General features: G+C 43.0%; 1 protein-coding gene across 6 annotated transcripts in view; it reads left to right on the top strand.

Annotated features, from left to right (window-relative positions):
- The window catches only part of LOC131955500 (muscle, skeletal receptor tyrosine protein kinase), a 65,932-nt gene that overhangs the window by 35,071 nt on the left and 8,654 nt on the right, over window positions 1–22,207 (top strand). For 3 of the 6 annotated variants that reach the window (XM_059319634.1, XM_059319638.1, XM_059319633.1), the window contains 4 exons: window positions 9,497–9,524; window positions 14,185–14,430; window positions 20,779–20,963; window positions 21,178–21,420. In XM_059319634.1, coding sequence (XP_059175617.1) covers window positions 9,497–9,524; window positions 14,185–14,430; window positions 20,779–20,963; window positions 21,178–21,420 — 702 coding nt within the window. The remainder of the gene's footprint in view (window positions 1–9,496; window positions 9,525–14,184; window positions 14,431–20,778; window positions 20,964–21,177; window positions 21,421–22,207) is intronic. The other 3 variants (XM_059319639.1, XM_059319636.1, XM_059319637.1) reach the window with 3 other exon arrangements.

Below are 22,207 nucleotides of genomic sequence, written 5' to 3'. Positions count from 1 at the left end.
CTAAAATAGCATCAGATGAAAGGCTGGTATATTTTGTTTGTGTAGGAAAACTGTGGGGCACCGCTCGGTGAAAGCTTACCAACAATGTACGGAATAATTAGCCCGGTCCGTCCTAATGGATCTTTCTGGTGTTGGCATAACATGGGGGGGGGGGGGGGTGACCAGCTTAGAAAGGTTTTCTTTATCACGTGGACTTAATGCACTTTCAGTTTTACAGTCCAGTCTTATAGCTGGCCTGTCCAGTCTTACAGCTGGTCTGTCCAGTTGGCCTGTCCAGTTGGCCTGTCCAGTTGGCCTGTCCAGTCTTACAGCTGGTCTGTCCAGTTGGCCTGTCCAGTTGGCCTGTCCAGTCTTACAGCTGGTCTGTCCAGTTGGCCTGTCCAGTTGGCCTGTCCAGTCTTACAGCTGGTCTGTCCAGTCTTACAGCTGGTCATATAGCTGACCTGTCCAGTCTTACAGCTGGTCTGTCCAGTCTTACAGCTGGTCTGTCCAGTCTTACAGCTGGTCTGTCCAGTCTTATAGCTGGTCTGTCCAGTCTTACAGCTGGTCTGTCCAGTCTTACAGCTGGTCATATAGCTGGTCTGTCCAGTCTTACAGCTGGTCTGTCCAATCTTACACTGGCCTGTCCAGTCTTACAGCTGGTCTGTCCAGTCTTACAGCTGGTCTGTCCAGTCTAAATAATGGGCTGTCAAAAAATAAAAATCTGGACCAATGGCCTGTTTAATTTAATTTATTTTGGGCGTTCCCCTAACTTGTAACAGTTGGAACTATTTCCACACCATTCCCCTAACTTCTGAGGGTTGAAACTATTGCCACACATTCCCCTCACGTGTGAGGGTTGGAACTATTGCCACACATTGCCCTACCTTGTGAGGGTTGGAACTATTGCCACACATTCCCCTAACTTGTGAGGATTGGAACTATTGCCACACATTCCCCTAACGTGTGAGGGTTGGAACTATTGCCACACATTCCCCTAACGTGTGATGGTTGGAACTATTGCCACACATTCCCCTAACTTGTGAAAGACGGAACTATTGCCACACATTCCCCTAACTTGTGAAAGACGGAACTATTGCCACACATTCCCCTAACGTGTGAGGGATGGAACTATTGCCACACAACTGGCATCCCCCCTAACGACTGGACCTGGGGGGTGCCGGAGTAAAATATTATCCTTAGACTTTTTCTCCCCCCACAGTGAACTGGTCTAGGTAATTGTCTCGACATAATAGAAACACGCGCCACCCGGTGCTGACGTAAGGGTGAGTAACTCTATCTATTGTAGGGTACCCGCGTGTGGCTGCCATGGAAACCAAACACCCCACCACAGTCTGCGAGCCATCACTAACTAGAACCAATAAGCTACATCAAATCATGGGCTGGCGTCGTTTAATGCATGGCTTTTTTCTTGACATGAAAGACTTGAGGGGAAGCCACCCGCCATTCGTGACTCAGCCTGCACCCCAACCCAGGCTTTGTTTGTTTTTAATGAAAGTGGGAATAGGATGACTTGTGGGCTTCAGGGGTTTGTCCCCGCCATAACATCGTTAACCTTTCTCGCTGGGCTAGTCAGATGGGACCAATACGTGGGGCTTGATGTGTTTTTTTACAGGGGTCCACGGCTGTTTTAGCCAGGGCAGGCTGTAGAGGGGTCTACGGCTGTATTAGCCAGGGCAGGCTGTAGAGGGGTCTACGGCTGTATTAGCTAGGGCAGGCTGTAGAGGGGTCTACGGCTGTTTTAGCTAGGGCAGGCTGTAGAGGGGTCTACGGCTGTATTAGCCAGGGCAGGCTGTAGCTGGACCTACGGCTGTATTAGCTAGGGCAGGCTGTAGCTGGACCTACGGCTGTATTAGCTAGCGCAGGCTGTAGAGGTGTCTACGACTGTTTTAGCTAATGCATGCTGTAACTGGGTCTACGGCTGTATTAGCCAGGGCAGGCTGTATAGGGGTCCACGGCTGTATTAGCCAAGGCAGGCTGTAGCTGGGTCTACGGCTGTAGTGATGCATACGTTTTTTTTTTGTCTATCCGAGGTCTGTGTACTGAGGCTCAAACAGTGCTTGGAGATTTACGGTTTTGGGTGCCAGCCTCTATCTGCCTTCTCTGCTGTGGACATGGGTGGGGTTATGGCATATTATTATTATTATTTTTATTGTTCTAACGTTTGGATCCGGTCAACACATCACTAAAAAAACGAACTCTAGGAACGTCTGATACTGGGGTCAGTCGCTGACCAGGTCCCGAAGTTTGGATCCTTAAGTGAATGTGATGTCTTGTGACCCTGATGGCGCCGCCAGTACGAAACAAGCATGAACTACTTGGTGGCGCCACCAACACGCATGAAGCGTACGACTGAATGTTAATATCAGACACGTGTTTACCTTCCCTTGACTTGTATCGCTGGGCCAGGGTAAGATGAGTACTGTAGGATGGTCTGTGATAGTGGGTAGCACTGGATGTGGGACTAGCGGGTACCACTGATTACATGAGAGACTAGCGGGTAGCACTGATTACATGAGAGACTAGCGGGTAGCACTTGAACTATGGCTACATAAGGGGCTAGTGGGTAGCACTGGATGTGGGACTAGCGGCTACCACTGATTACATGAGAGACTAGCGGGTAGCACTTGAACTATGGCTACATGAGTGGCTGGCACTGATTACGTGAATGAATAGCGGGTAGCACTTGCACCATGTACTGTCTACATATAGGGTTAACGTTTGCTACATAAGAAATCAACACAAGCAACAAGACTTACTAGAGAGGTCCCACCTATCGATTCCCCACACCATAGTAATATGTAGCCATTTGCTGATATCATGCAGTCTTTAAAGTCATCTTGAACTTACATCTGTGCCGTTAACTACCTACCCTCTCCCCTTGATTCCATGTAACTGGTAGTCGCATCTACCAATGCTTATATGATCTCTTTTCTTAAACACCACATATCCACATCAGGTCAGCAAATATGACCAGCAAGTACCAGTCAGTCTTCATGGCCCTACATTCCTCAGTATCCTGCAGTACATCTCAACAACTACACACCCCAAGGTCTACCAACCACCCAACTAGTCTGCCAACCACCCAACTTCACAGGATTTCAACACACTTTTAAAAAAAAAATAGATTGAGATATATAATTTTACTGATCGTTTAAACAGACCGAATGAACTCTGAAGCTATTATTTTATTTTTATTTTCAAAAGCATTTCTAAAGGACGAACATTTGTGTGTGTAATAAACCATGCGGGTGTTTACAGTGGGCTGAAAGACGAGCCGACACCGACGCTGAATGAGACAGTCAAGCCGTGAGAGAGACGAATACTTGTACTCACCATAGCGCCCCACCCAGCGCCGGGGTACGCGACTCACGTGCGCGGCCGGCGCAGTGAGCACTTCTTTGGTCCACTAACCGTTGACGACGCTGCTCACATGGTTCACGTTTACTCTCGTGTTTACCAGAGTACTGGAAGTCTTGAATCATACCCGAGCTAACCACCGAGTCTTGATTTGTGGACGTGTGCAATTCTGGGACAAGTTGTGTGTGTGTGCTCGCTTTTAGAATAGCTCTCTAGGGAACGTGAAAATAGTTTATATGTGAAAATAGTTTAGTGAGTTGCATTTGCAGATTTACGTCCGTGGCCTTATAAAAGGTGGATTTCAGATACACAAGTATTTTTTATATACTTTGTATATAAAGGGCATATATATATATATATATATATATATATATATATATATATATATATATATATATATATATATATATATATATCTAATATATAAAGCTCAGTTCTGTAACGTGTGGCAAAAAAAAAAAAAGTTTGTCGTTGACAGTTCTATGGATTTAAGTGTTAGATTTTTTATCGTGCTCACAGTCTAAATGTACGAGTCAAAAAATTACCATTGAAAGTCTTTAAAAACAATTTTCATTCTATTTACTTAGAAGAATAATTTTCAATTATGAACGCGACATAAAATTTTTAAAAAGTGTATCGACGTTTATAAAATTTCTAAAATTGTGTCGGAAATGTATTGACTGCACAGTTACTTCCCTTTAATAAAAAAAAATTCTTAAAAAGAAAGAATTTACATTTTATTACTTTGTTTTTGGTGTTAAGAAATAAAAAAAAAATTACATAATTAGCGGGGATTGATTAAGTGCAATGTCGTTAGGTATTTTTAACACTGCCTTTTATTTATTCTATACACTGAACATACTGTTCAATAATTATTATTTTTTTTTAAATCAATAACATTTAATAAGCCAGGTCCTACAAATCCTATACGTTTATTTCTTTCCATTTACGGATAAGCTTGGAGTATTATCATTTTTGTTCACTAAATTGAAACAGGCGCGTCGGCCGGCGCCCCTGCACGGTTCGATTTGGCACCCTGGGCTGTCATGTGAGCGCTATGCTGCATAATTTTGTTTTGAACAGTGCGATAGACTATGGATAAGAAAGGTTACTATAGTCTTTAGTGAATCAAATCCGGGCGTCCTCCGGCACCCCGACAGGGTGCTATTTGGCGCCCCGGGCCTTCCGGTGTACGCTATGGTATCTACGTTCGCGTGAGTTAAAAAGACTATGAATAAGTTATGCACTGTAGGCGTTTACTAAGTTCAATCAGGCGGTGACGTCATGGTGCGTCCTCTGGCGCCCAGACAGGGTGCTATTTGGGGTCCCGGGCATCCCGTGTTCGGTTTCGCGCCTACGTTCATTAAAGTGAGTGCAAAAGACTATGAATAAGTTGGGGTACTATAGTCGTTTATTAAGTTGAAGCAGGCGATTCAGTCCCGTGAGCACTTTGCGTTTATATTCGCGTTAGTGTTTTCTTTGTGTTTAGGTTGGGTTTGCGTTAGAGGTTGCGTTTTGATTTGGTTCGTTTTTGTTCTTTCTTTTTTCGTTTTCGTTTGTGTTTTATTTTCATTGGGTTTGTGTTTGTATTTGTGTTTGAGGTTGGTTTTGCGTTTGGATTTGGTTTGTTTTCGTTTGTTTTTTCTTTTGTGTTTTTTTCTTTGGGTTTGTGGTTGGTTTTGCGTTTGGATTTGGTTTGTTTTCGTTTGCTTTTTCGTTTATGTTTTTTTCTTTGGGTTTGTATATGTGTTTGTGGTTGGTTTTGCGTTTGGATTTGGTTTGTTTTCGTTTGCTTTTTTCTTTGTGTTCGTAATGGTGTTTGTGGTTGTGGTTGGTTTGTTGTAAGTTTTTGTTTTCGTTTGTATTTGTAATTGTGTTAGCGTTATGTTTGCGTTTTGTTGTTTTGGTTTTGGTTGGTTGTGGTTTGGGTGGGCAATGCCGGGTTTATGATGATTACTAAACACACAGGTGATGGTCTTTAACAGAAAGGTTTTTCACAGAAGCCAGAGCAGGGCCTGGCCGGGACGGCTAGTCTAATATATAAAGCTCAGTTCTGTAACGTGTGGCAAAAAAGTTTGTCGTTGACACTTCTATGGATTTAAGTGTTAGATTTTTTATCGTACTCATAGTCTAAATTTACGAGTCAAAAAATTACCATTGTAAGTCTTTAAAAACAATTTTCACTGTATTTACTTAGAAGAATAATTTTTAATTATGAACGCGACATAAAATTTTTAAAAAATGTATCGACGTTTATAAAATTTCTAAAATTGTGTCGGAAATGTAGTGACTGCACAGTTACTTCCCTTTAATAAAAAAAATTCTTAAGAAGAAAGAATTTACATTTTATTACTTTGTTTTTGGTGTTAAGAAAAAAAAAATAATTACATAATTAGCGGGGATTGATTAAGTGCAATGTCGTTAGGTATTTTTAACACTGCCTTTTATTTATTCTATACACTGAACATACTGTTCAATATTTTTTTTTAAATCAATAACATTTAATAAGCCAGGTCCTACAAATCCTATATGTTTATTTCTTGGAGTATTATCATTTTTGTTCACTAAATTGAAACAGGCGCGTCCGCCGGCGCCCTTGCACGGTTCGATTTGGCACCCTGGGCTATCATGTGAGCACTATGCTGCATAGTTTTGTTTTTAACAGTGCGATAGACTATGGATAAGAAAGGTTACTATAGTCTTTAAGTGAATCAAATCCGGGCGTCCTCCGGCACCCCGACAGGGTGCTATTTGGCGCCCCGGGCCTTCCGGTGTACGCTATGGTATATACGTTCGCGTGAGTTCAAAAGTGGTTGCGTTTTGGTTTGGTTCGTTTTTGTTCTTTCTTTTTTCGTTTTCGTTTGTGTTTTATTTTCTTTGCGTTTGTGTTTGTATTTGTGTTTGTGGTTGGTTTTGCGTTTGTATTTGGTTTGTTTTCGTTTGTTTTTTCGTTTGTGTTTTTTTCTTTGGGTTTGTGGTTGGTTTTGCATTTGGATTTGGTTTGTTTTCGTTTGCTTTTTCGTTTGTTTTTTTCTTTGTGTTCGTATTGGTGTTTGTGGTTGTGGTTGGGTTAGTTGTTAGGTTTTTGTTTTCGTTTGTATTTGTAATTGTGTTAGCGTTATGTTTGCGTTTTGTTGTTTTGGTTTTGGTTTGGGTGTGCAATGCCGGGTTTATGATGATTACTAAACACACAGGTAATGGTCTTTAACAGAAAGGTTTTTCACAGAAGCCAGAGCAGGGCCTGGCCGGGACGGCTAGTATATATATATATATAAAGAGAGAGAGAAAGAGAGTCAAAACGTGTTTTATTTACATGTATGAAAGTTTTAACCACATTTATCTTTGGTGTCACCATGAGCCGTAGAAGTCAGCGTGAGCCGTAGGTTAGATGACATTTGTAGCTGTAAGTTAGATGACATTTGGAGCTGTAGGTGTATGTGCGGGAGCAGTAAATGTCGTCGGAAGCCGTAATTGTAAGTGGGGGCCGTGGATTTTTCAGTGATGTGTAATAACATTGAGCCGTTGGTGTTATTGTGAGTTGTAGATAAAAGTCATTGGGAGTCGTAAGTTTGATTGCCGTATTAGTGATGATGTGGCTGATGTGCCTCGGGTATGATAATTTGTCGTGGATTTGATCAAGGGTGGACTGGCTGTGTCCACGAGGCCCGGGACATTTTTAAAAGCTTTTTCCCGGTAGACCAGTCCGCCTGTGTGTGTGATGTTGTGCCGAAGTTGTGATGTTGTGCCGTAGATGTGATGTTGTGCCGTAGATGTGATGTTGTGCCGTACAAGTGATGATGTGCCGCAGTATGACAATACCACCCCACCCGATTCCCGTCTTGCCGTAGATGTGATGTAGTGCCGTAAATGTGATGTTGTGCCGTATATGTGATGTTGTGCCGTAGATGTGATGTTGTGCCGTAGATGTGATGTTGTGCCGTACAAGTGATGAAGTGCCGCAGTATGACAATACTACACCACCCTATTCCCGTCTTGCCGTCGACAAAGAAAGAAGCGGGCCGTAGCTGATTGATGTGCTATTGATCAGCGCGCTAATCGTGTCTTCAGATATTCAACCCCCCAGCTTTCTTTGTCCCATCCTTTGACTTTCTTTGTGTTTTAATCCATTGTCGGGCCATGCTGTGTCATACCACGGCGTCTTTGTTGAGATTTATTCCTCTGGGCGCCAAGTGATCTTTTTTTTTCTGGGAACTCGATGGGAAGTTCCCGTTTTTTTTTTATTTAGAGAAACGCGCGCTATCGGAAATCACAACTCTAAAAAGAGTGTGTCAAAATAGTTTTAAAAACTTGAAAATATAAATATAAAACTTATATGAAATACAATGTGTATTACTGAAAGCTGACTTTAATCTTGAACAAGAAAATATTAATATAACTCAAGTGTAGTTTAAGTGTTTACGATTTCTTCTCTCTCCGCGCCCCCCCCCCCCCCCTTCCCAGTCTTTTTTAAAAGCTCGGTTGTTGAAGTAGAAAACTGATTTAAAAATTCATGGCAGACTTTGATTTCCTGGCGAACTGATTTTAATACCGGGAGGATGGATGGTTAATAGAAAACTATCCCCCCCCCCCTTCCGGAGAATAGATGAGAAATAGCAAACTATTTCCACCGGGCGATGATTCTGGAGGGAGGGATTAACCTCTCGCGCCGATTGAAGTTCACGGCCTGCGTGTCATCCTGGCCTGGCATTTGCCAGCTTGTCCTTCAGCTTTCACTCACCTGCACGTCGTTGGAATTACCCAGTTATCGCCTCTGACGAGTCAAAACAAATAGGACCTTTGGATGGGAGAAATCTGGCCATGTGGTGATCTGATGAAAATCTCCATGACCCCCGTCTTCATGACCCCCGTCTCCATGACTTTATGACCCCGGTCATTATGACCCCCGCCTTCATGACCGCAGTCTCCATGACCCCCGTCTTCATGATCACCGTCTCCTTGACCGACTCCATGACCCCCGTCTTCATGACCTGCCTCCATGACCACCCCCCCCCCCTAGACGTTGTCCTATTAAAAATCTCACGCTTCATTGGTGTTGCTCACTCTCTGCCCCACATCCACATTTATCAAAGGTCACCAAGACTAGAGGAACTGCGGGTCGTATTGAATGGATTCGTTTGGTTTGACGTAAAAATAGTTGAGATTTTTATCTGGAGTAATGAAGGGGGCTGGTTAACTCGTAAGTTTTTCTAAATACTGGAGGAGTGGATTCGGTTTGATGGAGGAAATGTTTTACACTTTACCACTTTTTTACTTTTTTGTTACTCCAGTCTTGTTACTTACATAATGTTACTGTTACCTGAGTGATGTGACTTACTTGAATGATATAACTTATTACTTGAGTGATGTGATTTACCTAACTAGTCTTACTTACCTTAATGCTGTGTCTGTTACCTCAGTAACTATGGCGACTGTATTACTTCACATAACTTCTCCCATATCTCGTGTGTCTCATAAGATGAACTTGTATATAGCGGGATTGGGGGAGGGCCAATAGTTCGGCCCCGATCATTGAACTCAGTGATCTCACGATAGCTCATGGTGTGCGAATGTACAGTGTGTCAATGTATTGAGTGAATGTGTAGCCGGTGTGTGTACGTGTGTGGGTGTGGACTGTGTTAAAAACGTACGTAGCACGTCTGAAAGTCTACCAGCCCGCCCCGGGGGTAAATGAACCTATCCAGGTAGTTAATGAAATGTTGGACTATTAGGTGTGCCGGCGTGATTGATTCCACCTCACAGTGGTCATTACTTGCCCCATCTCCCTCTCTAGTGATACGGCCGACACTGGTAGATGGACGTCATTGATCAGCTGATGTATTAGTCACACACGTGTAGCTCAATGCTACCGAGACGTGCATTAGGCTACATGGTGCTACCAGTAATGTAATTAGACAAAACGGATTCAATTCATGGGATGTGACGTCACTCATTGAGAGCAGAGGATGTGACGTCACTGATTAAAACCGTGGGATATGACGTCACTGACTGATACAAATTTGTGTCCATGACTTGTGTTCGGGTGTTTAAACACCGTGTGAACTCTGACCCCCCACACCACTGAGATTTCTGAGAATGATTTTAACGTGGATTATTTTCCTTTTCTTGCATGTGCAAGCAGACGACCCAGGCGTTACCCAGAGCGCGTGAGTACTCAACATTTTTGTTTCTATATTTAGACATTTGTGTTTGTCCGGATTGACAGATTGTTGGTTTCGTCTCTTGTTTTTGTGTCTAATGTGTGTTTTCTTCTGTGTGTCTTCTGTCTGATACACGTTTTACATCACTTGAAGAAGTCAAATAGAGGAGTCGGCGTTTTAACTAACTACAGACTGTATAACAGCCAACTATACACTGTAAAACGCCAAAAGGACAACTCTGAATAAAGATATCTCAGCTTACAGCTCTCGACGAACGCGATGTTTTGAAATCTCGAGATGTGTATTTATTTATTGATCGCGAGATGTGTATTTATTTATAGATCGCGAGATGTGTATTTATTTATAGATCGCGAGATGTGTATTTATTTATAGATCGCGAGATGCGCATTGACAAATATTCGAAAACTGTTTTCCGACAAATGTTAGCGATTTACACAATTCTATGACACCATACCCACATCCAACCGTCATACAGGATTACTCAGCACTGTGTCATTGTGCCTGTATTTTATATGGTCAATCAAAATTTCAACTGGGAGGGGTGTGGGCAGTACGTGGGGGAGGGAGGGGAGGATGGTGCTCACTAAACATTTGGAGAGGGGGGGAGGGGATTGTACCCACTAAACACTTGTCTTAAGGAAGGGGGTGGGGGCAGTAGAGTGATGGTAGGTGAGGGAGGGGAGGATGGTGCCCACTAAATATTTGTCTTTGGGGGTGGGGGCAGTTGAGTGATAGGGGGTGAGGGAGGGGGGATGTACCCTCTAAACATTTGTCTTTGGGGGTGGGGCAGTTGAGTGGTAGGGGGTGAGGGAGGGGGGGGCTGTACCCTCTAAACATTTGCCCTGCAAATGTTGGCGTGCTGATAAGTGGGGAACAAATGTTTTACATCACGCCCTTATCCGGCCTGTACCGGATGTTAGGGCCGCCACGATGACGTCATCTGACAGACGCGCACAGTAAACATAAGCAAACTGGCTACTTGCTTCAGTCAAGTCAGGATCATAGCATCACTCAAGTCAGGGTTACGTCATCAGTCAAGTCACGATCATAGCATCAGTCAAGTCAGGGTTAAAGCACCAGTCAAGTCAGGATCATAGCATCAGTCAAGTCAGCATATAGCATCAGTCAAGTTAGGATCATAGCATCAGTCAAGTCAGCATATAGCACCAGTCAAGTCAGGATCATAGCATCAGTCAAGTCAGCACATAGCACCAGTCAAGTCACGATCATAGCATCAGTCAAGTTAGGATCATAGCATCAGTCAAGTCAGCATATAGCACCAGTCAAGTCAGGATCATAGCATCAGTCAAGTCAGCACATAGCACCAGTCAAGTCACGATCATAGCATCAGTCAAGTTAGGATCATAGCACCAGTCAAGTCAGCATATAGCACCAGTCAAGTCAGGGTTACGGCATCAGTCAAGTCATGCTACTGACATCAGTCATAAACTTTGTTGGTTGTTCTAGACTTGAGATTTTAACTTCCACACCACTACAACAATTGTACTGGCGCCAAGACTGCTGTTGCTACATTTTAAAGTGGCAGACGTCGCTTAGCTGAGTTAGCTAAACGTACTCAACATGCAAACTGTGAATATCTTGCCTACAAGACTGGAATCCTGCCTCAGCGAAACATGTGTTACTTCTGCATAAACTTCAATCTTGGAAGCTACATTAATTGGCTATAATTAAATATTGTTCATTAATTGAAACTAATTAAGACTCAGCCACTAAGCAAGACAGTTAAACATCCATTCTCTCAAGACACCAGACATTACATCCAGTAAAACAAGAAAATCTGAAGGTTAAAATATGAGTTTCCCGTAGCCATTCATTTGACTATTGTTTAGAGAGTATTTAAAAAGTGCCGAGAAAAAAGACGGGAGAACGTAAACACGCAAGGGGAGATAAGCCTCTGTCACGTCCAGCTGGTGCTGATAGGGGAAGATTGCAGTGGGTGATATGGTTTATTAGAACTTGCCACAGCGTTATTTCATTGCTTATAATCTTCTACGTGCACCGTTTAAAGAGGTTGTGGTGGGGGGCGGGGAGGGAACACATCTTTCTGATTGGTGGGGGGGGGGGGCAACCTCTTGATGTGGGGTGGGCATCCATCTGTTTGGGGTGTATCTGACCCTGTACACTTTCTAGTGCCCCTTTACGTGAGGAGAGGGTGTTCATCCACACCCACCTGGGTGTAAGACATTTCACCACATCCATCTGGGGTAAGACGTCTCGCCACATCCACCTGGGGAAAGACGTCTCACCACATCCACCTGGGGTAAGACGTCTCACCACATCCACCTGGGGTAAGACGTCTCGCCACATCCACCTGGGGTAAGACGTCTTGCCACATCCACCTGGGGTAAGACGTCCTTCCACATCCACCTGGGGTAAGACGTCTTGCCTCATCCACCTGAGGTAAGACGTCTCGCCACATCCACCTGGGGTAAGACGTCCTTCCACATCCACCTGGGGTAAGACGTCTCGCCACATCCACCTGGGGTAAGACGTCTTGACACATCCACCTGGGGTAAGACGTCTCGCCACATCCACCTGGGGTAAGACACTTCACCACATCCACATGAGGTATGACGTCTCGCCACATCCACCTGGGGTAGGACGTCTCACGACATCCACCTGGAGTAAGACGTCTCGCCACATCCACATGATAAGGGGGGGGCGTTTCGCCACATTCACCTGGGGTAAGACGTCTCACCACATCCACCTGGGGTAAGACGTCTCACCACATCCACCTGGGGTAAGACGTCTCACCACATCCACATGAGGTATGACGTCTCACCACATCCACCTGGGGTAAGACGTCTCACCACATCCACCTGGGGTAAGACGTCTCGCCACATCCACCTGGGGTAAGACGTCTCGTCACAGCCACACGAGTGTGGGGTGTTTCACCACACCCACCTGTGAGGGCATGGATTAAGAACTAACACATCCCACACGTCAGCAAAAACCCTTTAAAACTGTCGATAACCCAGGGAGTTAATCTCTGGTTAATGAGAGGTGTTTAATGAGAAACACGTCAACACCTGCCGATCACTACTGGCTCATCTCCCCCACCCCCAGGGGTGCTCACCTAGAAAACATGCGCACATTTAAATCACGCTAATTACCGGAACGTTCATTTACTGTTGAGTGTTGGACTAGATTAAGCCTGTTACACATTTTGTTTCTTGGGCTGAACACCAACATTAGTGCAGCCTGTTACACATTTTGTTTCTTGGGCTGAACACCAACATTAGTGCAGCTTTTATAATGAAATGTATTCGGGCCGGCCTCTTGATTGACCGGCACTCGTATATGTCCAGATAGAGGGAAAATTGACAGACACATATGTCCAGATAGAGGGAAAATTGACAGACACATTTATGTCGAGATAGAGGGAAAATTGACAGACACGGGTATATGTCTAGAGAGAGGTAAATTAAAAGACACTCGTATATGTTTAGAGAGAGGGAATATTGACTTCACGTAGATAAATGACCACGTGTTTACATTTTTTATGTTAGGGCGAGAGAGTTCCCACGTTTAAAATGTAATAATCCCCTAATTTTAATTAGAATCTACTCGTTTTTGAAGTTCTAAGTTAACCTTTTTTTTTTACCCCCACAGACGTTTGTATAGAAGCCTGAGAAAATAGCAGTTAATTGTCTTGGCTAATATCATAATTAGTCTACAAGTAATTACCTCCCCCATCTTTTAGGTAAGAGATAACTTTGAAGTGTTATCTCCCCTGAACAAACCGCCGACCCGCGGCTGTAGTAACCAGCTGTATCCTCGCGTCGGTCGTTCACTTTCTACGTCAGACTTGAACGTTTTTACCAGTCGCACTTCAGGGCCCAGGGCCCGCGTCAAAACTGGCCAGGGAGGTCAACTCACTGCGGGAGGGGCCCCCACTATCACCGGGGGTAAGACTAACGTTTAAAGCAGGCGAAGGTCCCGCTCCAAGTGTTTTACTACGCTAGGGGAAGTAATGCAAATCTAATAAAGTGTCGCTGGCCTCTTAAATCTGTGTTATCTCCCCTCGGGCAAATCATCGCTCTTCATGTCCTGCCGGGAAAGGGGAAGAACTGAGTTTATTTTATTTATCGGATTTCAAGATTAGCCGGGATTATGTTTCGGACCCATGCGTTGAGGGGTCCACGGTTTGGCGTTACTACACAAAGATGTGATGTTTTTGTTACATTTTTGTGTTACTCTGTCAGGCGGGGGGGGGGGGGGGGGTGATGATAATGGATCAATATTAGGAGAGACGTTGTGTAGGTGTTTAAGATGTATCTGTATGTAGATATGAGTGTATTTGTGTAAAGAAGCTGTATTCGTAATTCAGATGTAATAACATGTATCCGTGTTACGGTATTGCATGTTGTGTTGGTATTAAAATGTATTGCAACTTATGTTGGCGCTAAAATGTTGTATTTGTATTGAAATGTTCAATGTTGTGTATTAAATGTATTTGTATTGAGATAAACCATGCTGTTGTATATTTTCATGTTGTGTATTAAATGTATTTATATCGAGATAAACCATGTTGTTGTATAATATCATGTTGTGTATTAAATGTATTTGTAACGAGTTGTACGATGTTGCATTACCATCCCTCCCCCCACCCCGTGTATCTCAGCAGCCTGACCCAGCAGCACATGTGCTCGGCGTACAACGGCACCGTGTGCAGACAGTACCTACACGGCAGGTACGTGTACCACAACAGCAGCATGGACCCCGAGCAGTTCCTGCAACAGACCTTCTCCGAGATGGCCCAGCACGTCCCCAGCGGCAGCCTGTGTCAGGTCCCGGCCACCAGGATGTTGTGCCACCTCATCTTCCCCGACTGCAAGAACGACACCAACGAGCCACTGCCTCTCTGCAAGTAAGTGACGTCATGGTTGTCGCATGGTCCCGTCACGGTGACTTCGTGGTTGTCTCTTTTCTTGGTTGTCTTGGTGACGTCATTGATCTAGCATGATGACGTCATTGCTGTATCCTCGATCCATAGTGTTGGCGTCGGCGGTATATTATATAAATCATATTGAGGTTATTGCTGTAGTTTTGTTCCGTTTCTTTGCCTTGTGATGGTATTGAAAAAACTTATCTCCGCCATTGTATGTTTGTTGTTATGTCGTCATGTAAAATCAATTGACCACCATGTTGCACTACACGAGGAAGGCCCAAAAACCTAGGTGCTGTTGATTTACTTATCTTTTAACTTTACACTGTCCAACGTTGAGATCCCGTATTGGTTTAACATCAAGTCCGCCTTCCGTTTGTTTCTGACTTTGCTTGAATATTTGGGGCAATTATCTATCTATATATATAATTCTCCTCTTCGAGCCGTTAGAAAACAAGCTGCAAACGCTCTCCCTACCTCCCCACCCCTACATGGTTTTAGTGAGCTGTGTTCACTCTAAATTCTAAATGTTTACAAGCAGAGCCAACTATTTTAAACGTAGGGGGGGGGGGGGGAGAGGGGGGGGGAAGGAAGGGGGGGGGGTTATGGTCCTTAACGAGCTACTTATAGTGTTTTAAAGAAATATTTTCAGTGTCAGCGTTGGTACTGTCGAATTCACAAATTATGAATTATTGAAAATTAGAAACAACTAAATAGCGGCGTATGTTACGCCGCGGGCCGGCTCGTATCCACTAATTCGGTTCTGGTCGCGACCATTAGGCGTCCTAGTTCAGGACAAAACCGGTACCGTCTAAAGCCAAGTTGTCCGGATATAACCCGTACCGTCTAAAGCTAAGTTGTCCGGGCATAACTCGTTCCGTCTAAAGCTAAGTTGCCCGGATATAACCCGTTCCGTCTAAACCCAAGTTGACCGGATATAACCCGTTCCGTCCAAACCCAAGTTGACCGGATATAACCCGTTCCGTCTAAACCCAAGTTGTCCGGATATAACCCGTTCCGTCTAAAGCCAAGTTGTCCGGACATCACTTAAAGACGAACTGTCTCCAGTCTAAAAGTTCATTTACCGCCGACTGAGTGACCTGAGATGAATAATTCTCTCCCCCCCATGGGGGGTCCATGGGCGGCGTACTGTCTGTCTATTAGATCACACAACATCAGCAGACGACTGACTCTAGCACACGACGCCAGCAGACGGCTGTCTCAAGTCATGCTACTCAACTATTTCCTTCATCAAAACAACTATGTACACCTGCGGTTTAAGGAATCGGTTTTTACAAGCTTTTATTTAACTCACTTCCTCTGTCGTCCGCCAGTCTGTCTTGACGGAAACGCAGGAGTGAAAATTCGGACAGTTCTACTTGACCGACACGATTCACAGTTGGCACTTGGGTCAAGACATGAAGACAATGCAATCTGAAACTAAATTTGACTTAATTGGATGCCTAATTGATTTTTTATGAATTAATTAAAATTTGGACCGAATTAGTAGGCAAGTCTAGCCAACCACACCACACTCGTCATCAATAGCTGCGCCATCACGACCACGTAATGGCTGCGTTCAAAAACCATTGCGCGCCTACTGAACGTGATATTCAGTAGGCGCGCAATGGTTTTTAGTCATGTAACTCTATTGTAGATAAAACATGTAAAGTACTGAAAAAAAAAATTCATAAAAAACGTTTTAATAACAAGCTTTTATGTAATGATGCACTAAAAAGTAGAAAATAAATTATAGACTACTATTTAAATAACTATAAAGAAAAGCGTGGGTGTCTTCCTAAACATTAGTAAAGGTATCCAATAGATACTAAAGTGACCCACGCTTTTCTTTATAGTTATTTAAATAGTAGTCTATAATTTATTTTCTACTTTTTAGTGCATCATTACATAAAAGCTTGTTATTAAAACGTTTTTTATGAATTTTTTTACAAGCTTTTATTTAACTCACTTCCTCTGTCGTCAGTCTGTCGACAGTCTGTCTAGACGGAAACGCAGGAGTGAAAATTCGGACAGTTCTACTTGACCGACACGATTCACAGTTGGCACGTGGGTCAAGACATGAAGACAATGCAATCTGAAACTAAATTTGACTTAATTGGATGCCTAATTAATTTTTTATTAATTAATTAAAATTTGGACCGAATTAGTAGGCATGTCTAGCCAACCACACCACACGCGTCATCACCTTCAATAGCTGCGCCATCACGTAATGGCTGCGTTCAAAAACCATTGCGCGCCTACTGAACGTGATGTTCAGTAGGCGCGCAATGGTTTTTAGTCATGTAACTCTATTGTAAATAAAACATGTAAAGTACTGAAAAAAAAATTCATAAAAAACGTTTTAATAACAAGCTTTTATGTAACAATGCACTAAAAAGTAGAAAATAAATTATAGACTACTATTTAAATAACTATAAAGAAAAGCGTGGGTGTCTTCCTTAACATTAGTAAAGGTATCCAATAGATACTAAAGTGACCCACGCTTTTCTTTATAGTTATTTAAATAGTAGTCTATAATTTATTTTCTACTTTTTAGTGCATTGTTACATAAAAGCTTGTTATTAAAACGTTTTTTATGAATTTTTTTTTGTCGTCTCGTTTGAAAACATGACTGGGGAACTCCGCTATGGGATTAATTAAATGCCTACAGCGTGGTTTGGTGATTAGTTAATTACATGTCTGCAGCAGGTTTGATCATTAGCTAATTACTTTTTAGCAAATCTTTTTCTACAACTTATTCATCAGCCGCGCAGCTGAGAATGTTACTTAATTATATGCTTGGTAAGTTTTCCTTTATATAGCTGGTAGGTTTTTACTTTTTATATAGCTGGTAGGTTTTACTTTTTATATAAGTGGTGGGATTTACTTTTTATATAGCTGGCAGGTTTTACTTTATATATAGCTGGTAGATTTTACTTTTTACGGGGGCGTAAGTTCTGCGAACCGGGGGTGTAATTTCTACTGACGGTGGCGTAAGATCTACTGACGGGGACGTAAGATCTACTGACGTGAGTAGCCTAATAGATGCGAGATGTTTAAACTTTGCCACGTGCTAAGCTCTGCCTGCATGATAAACGAAGGGTGACAGGAACCTTTTTTATAGCGCCGACATCAATCGTCTAAAAAAGCCAAAAGTTAACATGGCGGCTTTAAATGTCAAGGTTGCTGTGTTTACATCTGCAAGGAGTGGCTGGTGAAGGGTTTAACGTGAGCTTGGGGTTCATCTCATTTATACAACCTTAGCCAGGGGTTCATTGATACAACGTTAGCCAGGGGTCCATTGATACAACGTTAGCCAGGGGTTCATTGATACAACACTAGCCAGGGGTTCATTGATACAACATTAGCCAGGGTTTCACCTCATTGATACAACATTAGCCAGGGGTTCAACTCATTGATACAACATTAGCCAGGGGTTCATCTCATTGATACAACACTAGCCAGGGGTTCATTGATACAACATTAGCCAGGGGTTCATCTCATTGATACAACATTAGCCAGGGGTTCATTTCATTGATACAACATTAGCCTGGGGTTCATTGCTACATTAGCCAGGGTTTCACCTCATTGATACAACATTAGCCAGGGGTTCAACTCATTTATACAACATTAGCCAGGGGTTCATTGATACAACATTAGCCAGGGGTTCATCTCATTGATACAACACTAGCCAGGGGTTCAACTCATTTATACAACATTAGCCTGGGGTTCATTGCTACATTAGCCAGGGTTTCACCTCATTGATACAACATTAGCCAGGGGTTCATCTCATTGATACAACCTTAGCCAGGGGTTCATTGATACAACGTTAGCCAGGGGTTCATTGATACAACACTAGCCAGGGGTTCATTGATACAACACTAGCCAGGGGTTCAACTCATTGATACAACATTAGCCAGGGGTTCAACTCATTGATACAACATTAGCCAGGGGTTCAACTCATTGATACAACATTAGCCAGGGGTTCAACTCATTGATACAACATTAGCCAGGGGTTCAACTCATTGATACAACATTAGCCAGGGGTTCAATTCATTGATACAACATTAGCCTGGGGTTCAACTCATTTATGCAACATTAACCTGGGTTTGACCCGTGTGTACACCACTAGCTAGGGGTACAGCAACGGCCGCTGTGACGCTGGGGTAGCCACGCTGCTGGGGTAGCCACGCTGCTGGGGTAGCCACGCTGCTGGGGTGAGGCTAGAAATATTAGAGCTGACCTAGATGCTGAGTCATCGAATACAATTTCGCTGTTATGTTTATGTAGTGCGTATTTTCAATGTTTATAAATGTAAGGCTAAACAAAAGTTTATCTGACGTTAGATAAGGGGTGTAACTCTACAACAAAACCTGCATTGTCTAAACGGGCAATCAGCGATGGAGTTGTTTCCCTTGTCAAGTTCGGACCTTGCCCAAACAACAAGGGGGTGAACTCGAACCGTGGTACCCAGGGCGTGGTAAATCAGGCGGGTTGCCTCCCCTTGGTCTATTGTTGCATCTGGTGTTTTCGTGTGCGTGCTGAGGAGTGTTGCCGCCCTGCGGGGCTCGACAAATATGTGAGAGATGGGGTAGAGATTAGGTGGCATTAACACGAAGTGGTCGTGGTTAGCTGAGCTTTGTTTGTCTACGTGTTGGTCGTGGTTAGCTGAGCTTTGTTTGTCTACGTGTTGGTCGTGGTTAGCTGAGCTTTGTTTGTCTACGTGTTGGTCGTGGTTAGCTGAGCTTTGTTTGTCTACGTGTTGGTCGTGTTTTCATCTGGTGCTCACATCATGTCTATACATGGCTTACGTCATGTTCATACATAGCTCACATCGTGTTCATACATAGCTCACATCATGTTTACACATGGCTTACGTCATGTTCATACATAGCTCACATCGTGTTTATACATGGCTTACGTCATGTTCATACATAGTTCACATCGTGTTTATACATGGCTTACGTCATGTTCATACATAGCTCACATCATGTTTATACATGGCTTACGTCATGTTCATACATAGCTCACATCATGTTCATACATAACTCACATCTTGTTCATACATAGCTCACATCATGTTTACACATGGCTTACGTCATGTTCATACATAGCTCACATCGTGTTTATACATTGCTTACGTCATGTTCATACATAGCTCACATCGTGTTCATACATAACTCACATCTTGTTCATACATAGCTCACATCATGTTTACACATGGCTTACGTCATGTTCATACATAGCTCACATCGTGTTTATACATTGCTTACGTCATGTTCATACATAGCTCACATCGTGTTCATACATAACTCACATCTTGTTCATACATAGCTCACATCATGTTTACACATGGCTTACGTCATGTTCATACATAGCTCACATCGTGTTTATACATTGCTTACGTCATGTTCATACATAGCTCACATCATGTTCATACATTGCTTACGTCATGTTCATACATAGCTCACATCGTATTTATACATTGCTTACGTCATGTTCATACATAGCTCACATCATGTTCATACATAGCTCACATCATGTTCATACATAACTCACATCTTGTTCATACATAGCTCACATCATGTTTACACATGGCTTACGTCATGTTCATACATAGCTCACATCGTGTTTATACATTGCTTACGTCATGTTCATACATAGCTCACATCATGTTCATACATTGCTTACGTCATGTTCATACATAGCTCACATCGTGTTTATACATTGCTTACGTCATGTTCATACATAGCTCACATCATGTTCATACATAGCTCACATTATGTTCATACATTGCCCACATCATGTTCATACATTGCCTACGTCATGTTCATACATAGCTCATATAATGTTTATACATGGCTTACGTCATGTTCATACATAGCTCACATCATGTTCGTGTTTTCATCTGGTGCTCACATCACCATAGGGCAATAAAAATCTAAGTTGTATTACAATCAAGTTCCTCTTTTTGACTCCAGACCCTCGGGCTAGCAGCCAAATGCTCTACCATATAACCACGTTGTCTCTCTAAGTTGTATTAGCTAACTATAAAAAAATCCATCTGCGTTGTCACAAATCTGCACATCCACTAATTCCCATCACCCATCAATGTAGCCTCTGCTTTAAAAGATGATCCTTTAAGTTTGACATAACAAGTACGTGTGTGTGCATACTAGTGTACACAGCTACATAGCACACTCAAAGTGGTGTACATACATAATGATGTACACATAATACATTTCACCTTGTGTCTGTAGATAGCAGTTAGTAATTCACAAATAAACGTAGTGTGGTTGCTACTAGTAAAACAAACGTGTTTGTCCACAGTGAAAGCTGTTTTGCTGTCCAGACACTCTTCTGCTTCCAAGAGCTGGCCCAGCTGTCCACCACTGAAGGCAGCACCAAAGGTCTTTCACACTTACCACAGTGCTCGGGTTTACCCAGTAAATGGGACACAACTCTTACTTGCATTGAATCTAACCATCATGATTACTCCCCTTCACACGTTCGAGGTAAGCAAGATTATAGTTACCAAATTTTAATACTCATAGCAAATTTTTTTAGTAATTTACCTTTTATTTTTAGTTTTTTATTTTGGCTAAAAAAAAATATTTTTTAATTTCTTATTATTAATTTAAAAACTGTTCTTTGTCTTTTTCAAAATTTTTGTTTTTATTTATCAAGTTGTTTCCCTTAGTAAGTTGCTTCCATTTATTGTCCATTCAGATGACTGCTATGTGGAGAAGGGGAGATGGTACAACGGAACCATGAATGTTACAAAGTCTGGCATTCCCTGCCAACCCTGGGCCGCCAGCTACCCCCAGAGCCACACCCGCTCCCCAAAAATCTTCCCTGAACTTTTGAATTCAGAGAACTTTTGCCGCAACCCCGGGGGGGAGGAGGAGAGACCATGGTGCTACACCACAGACAAGCTGGTCAGATGGGAGTACTGTGATCTCCAGGTTTGCCGTAAGTATCTCATCACACACAACTCAGCTGTAAGTACCTCATCACACACACAACTCAGCTGTATCTCATCACACACACAACTCAGCTGTAAGTACCTCATCACACACACAACTCAGCTGTAAGTACCTCATCACACACACAACTCAGCTGAAAGTATCTCATCACACACACAACTCAGCTGAAAGTACCTCATCACACACACAACTCAGCTGTAAGTACCTCATCACACACACAACTCAGCTGTAAGTTCCTCATCACACACACAACTCAGCTGTAAGTACCTCATCACACACACAACTCAGCTGAAAGTACCTCATCACACACACAACTCAGCTGTATCTCATCACACACACAACTCAGTTGTAAGTACCTCATCACACACACAACTCAGCTGAAAGTATCTCATCACACACACAACTCAGCTGTAAGTACCTCATCACACACACAACTCAGCTGTAAGTACCTCATCACACACACAACTCAGCTGTAAGTACCTCATCACACACACAACTCAGATGTAAGTACCTCATCACACACACAACTCAGCTGAAAGTACCTCATCACACACACAACTCAGCTGTAAGTATCTCATCACACACACAACTCAGCTGAAAGTACCTCATCACACACACAACTCAGCTGTAAGTACCTCATCACACACACAACTCAGCTGTAAGTTCCTCATCACACACACAACTCAGCTGTAAGTACCTCATCACACACACAACTCAGCTGAAAGTACCTCATCACACACACAACTCAGCTGTATCTCATCACACACACAACT

The sequence above is a fragment of the Physella acuta genome, unplaced genomic scaffold, assembly GCF_028476545.2.
Source record: "Physella acuta isolate Inbredline_101_S28 unplaced genomic scaffold, ASM2847654v3 ptg001070l, whole genome shotgun sequence".
NCBI lineage: Eukaryota > Metazoa > Mollusca > Gastropoda > Physidae > Physella > Physella acuta.
Note: the sequence above shows the minus strand (reverse complement) of the source record. Positions and strands in the feature narration are given on the sequence as shown.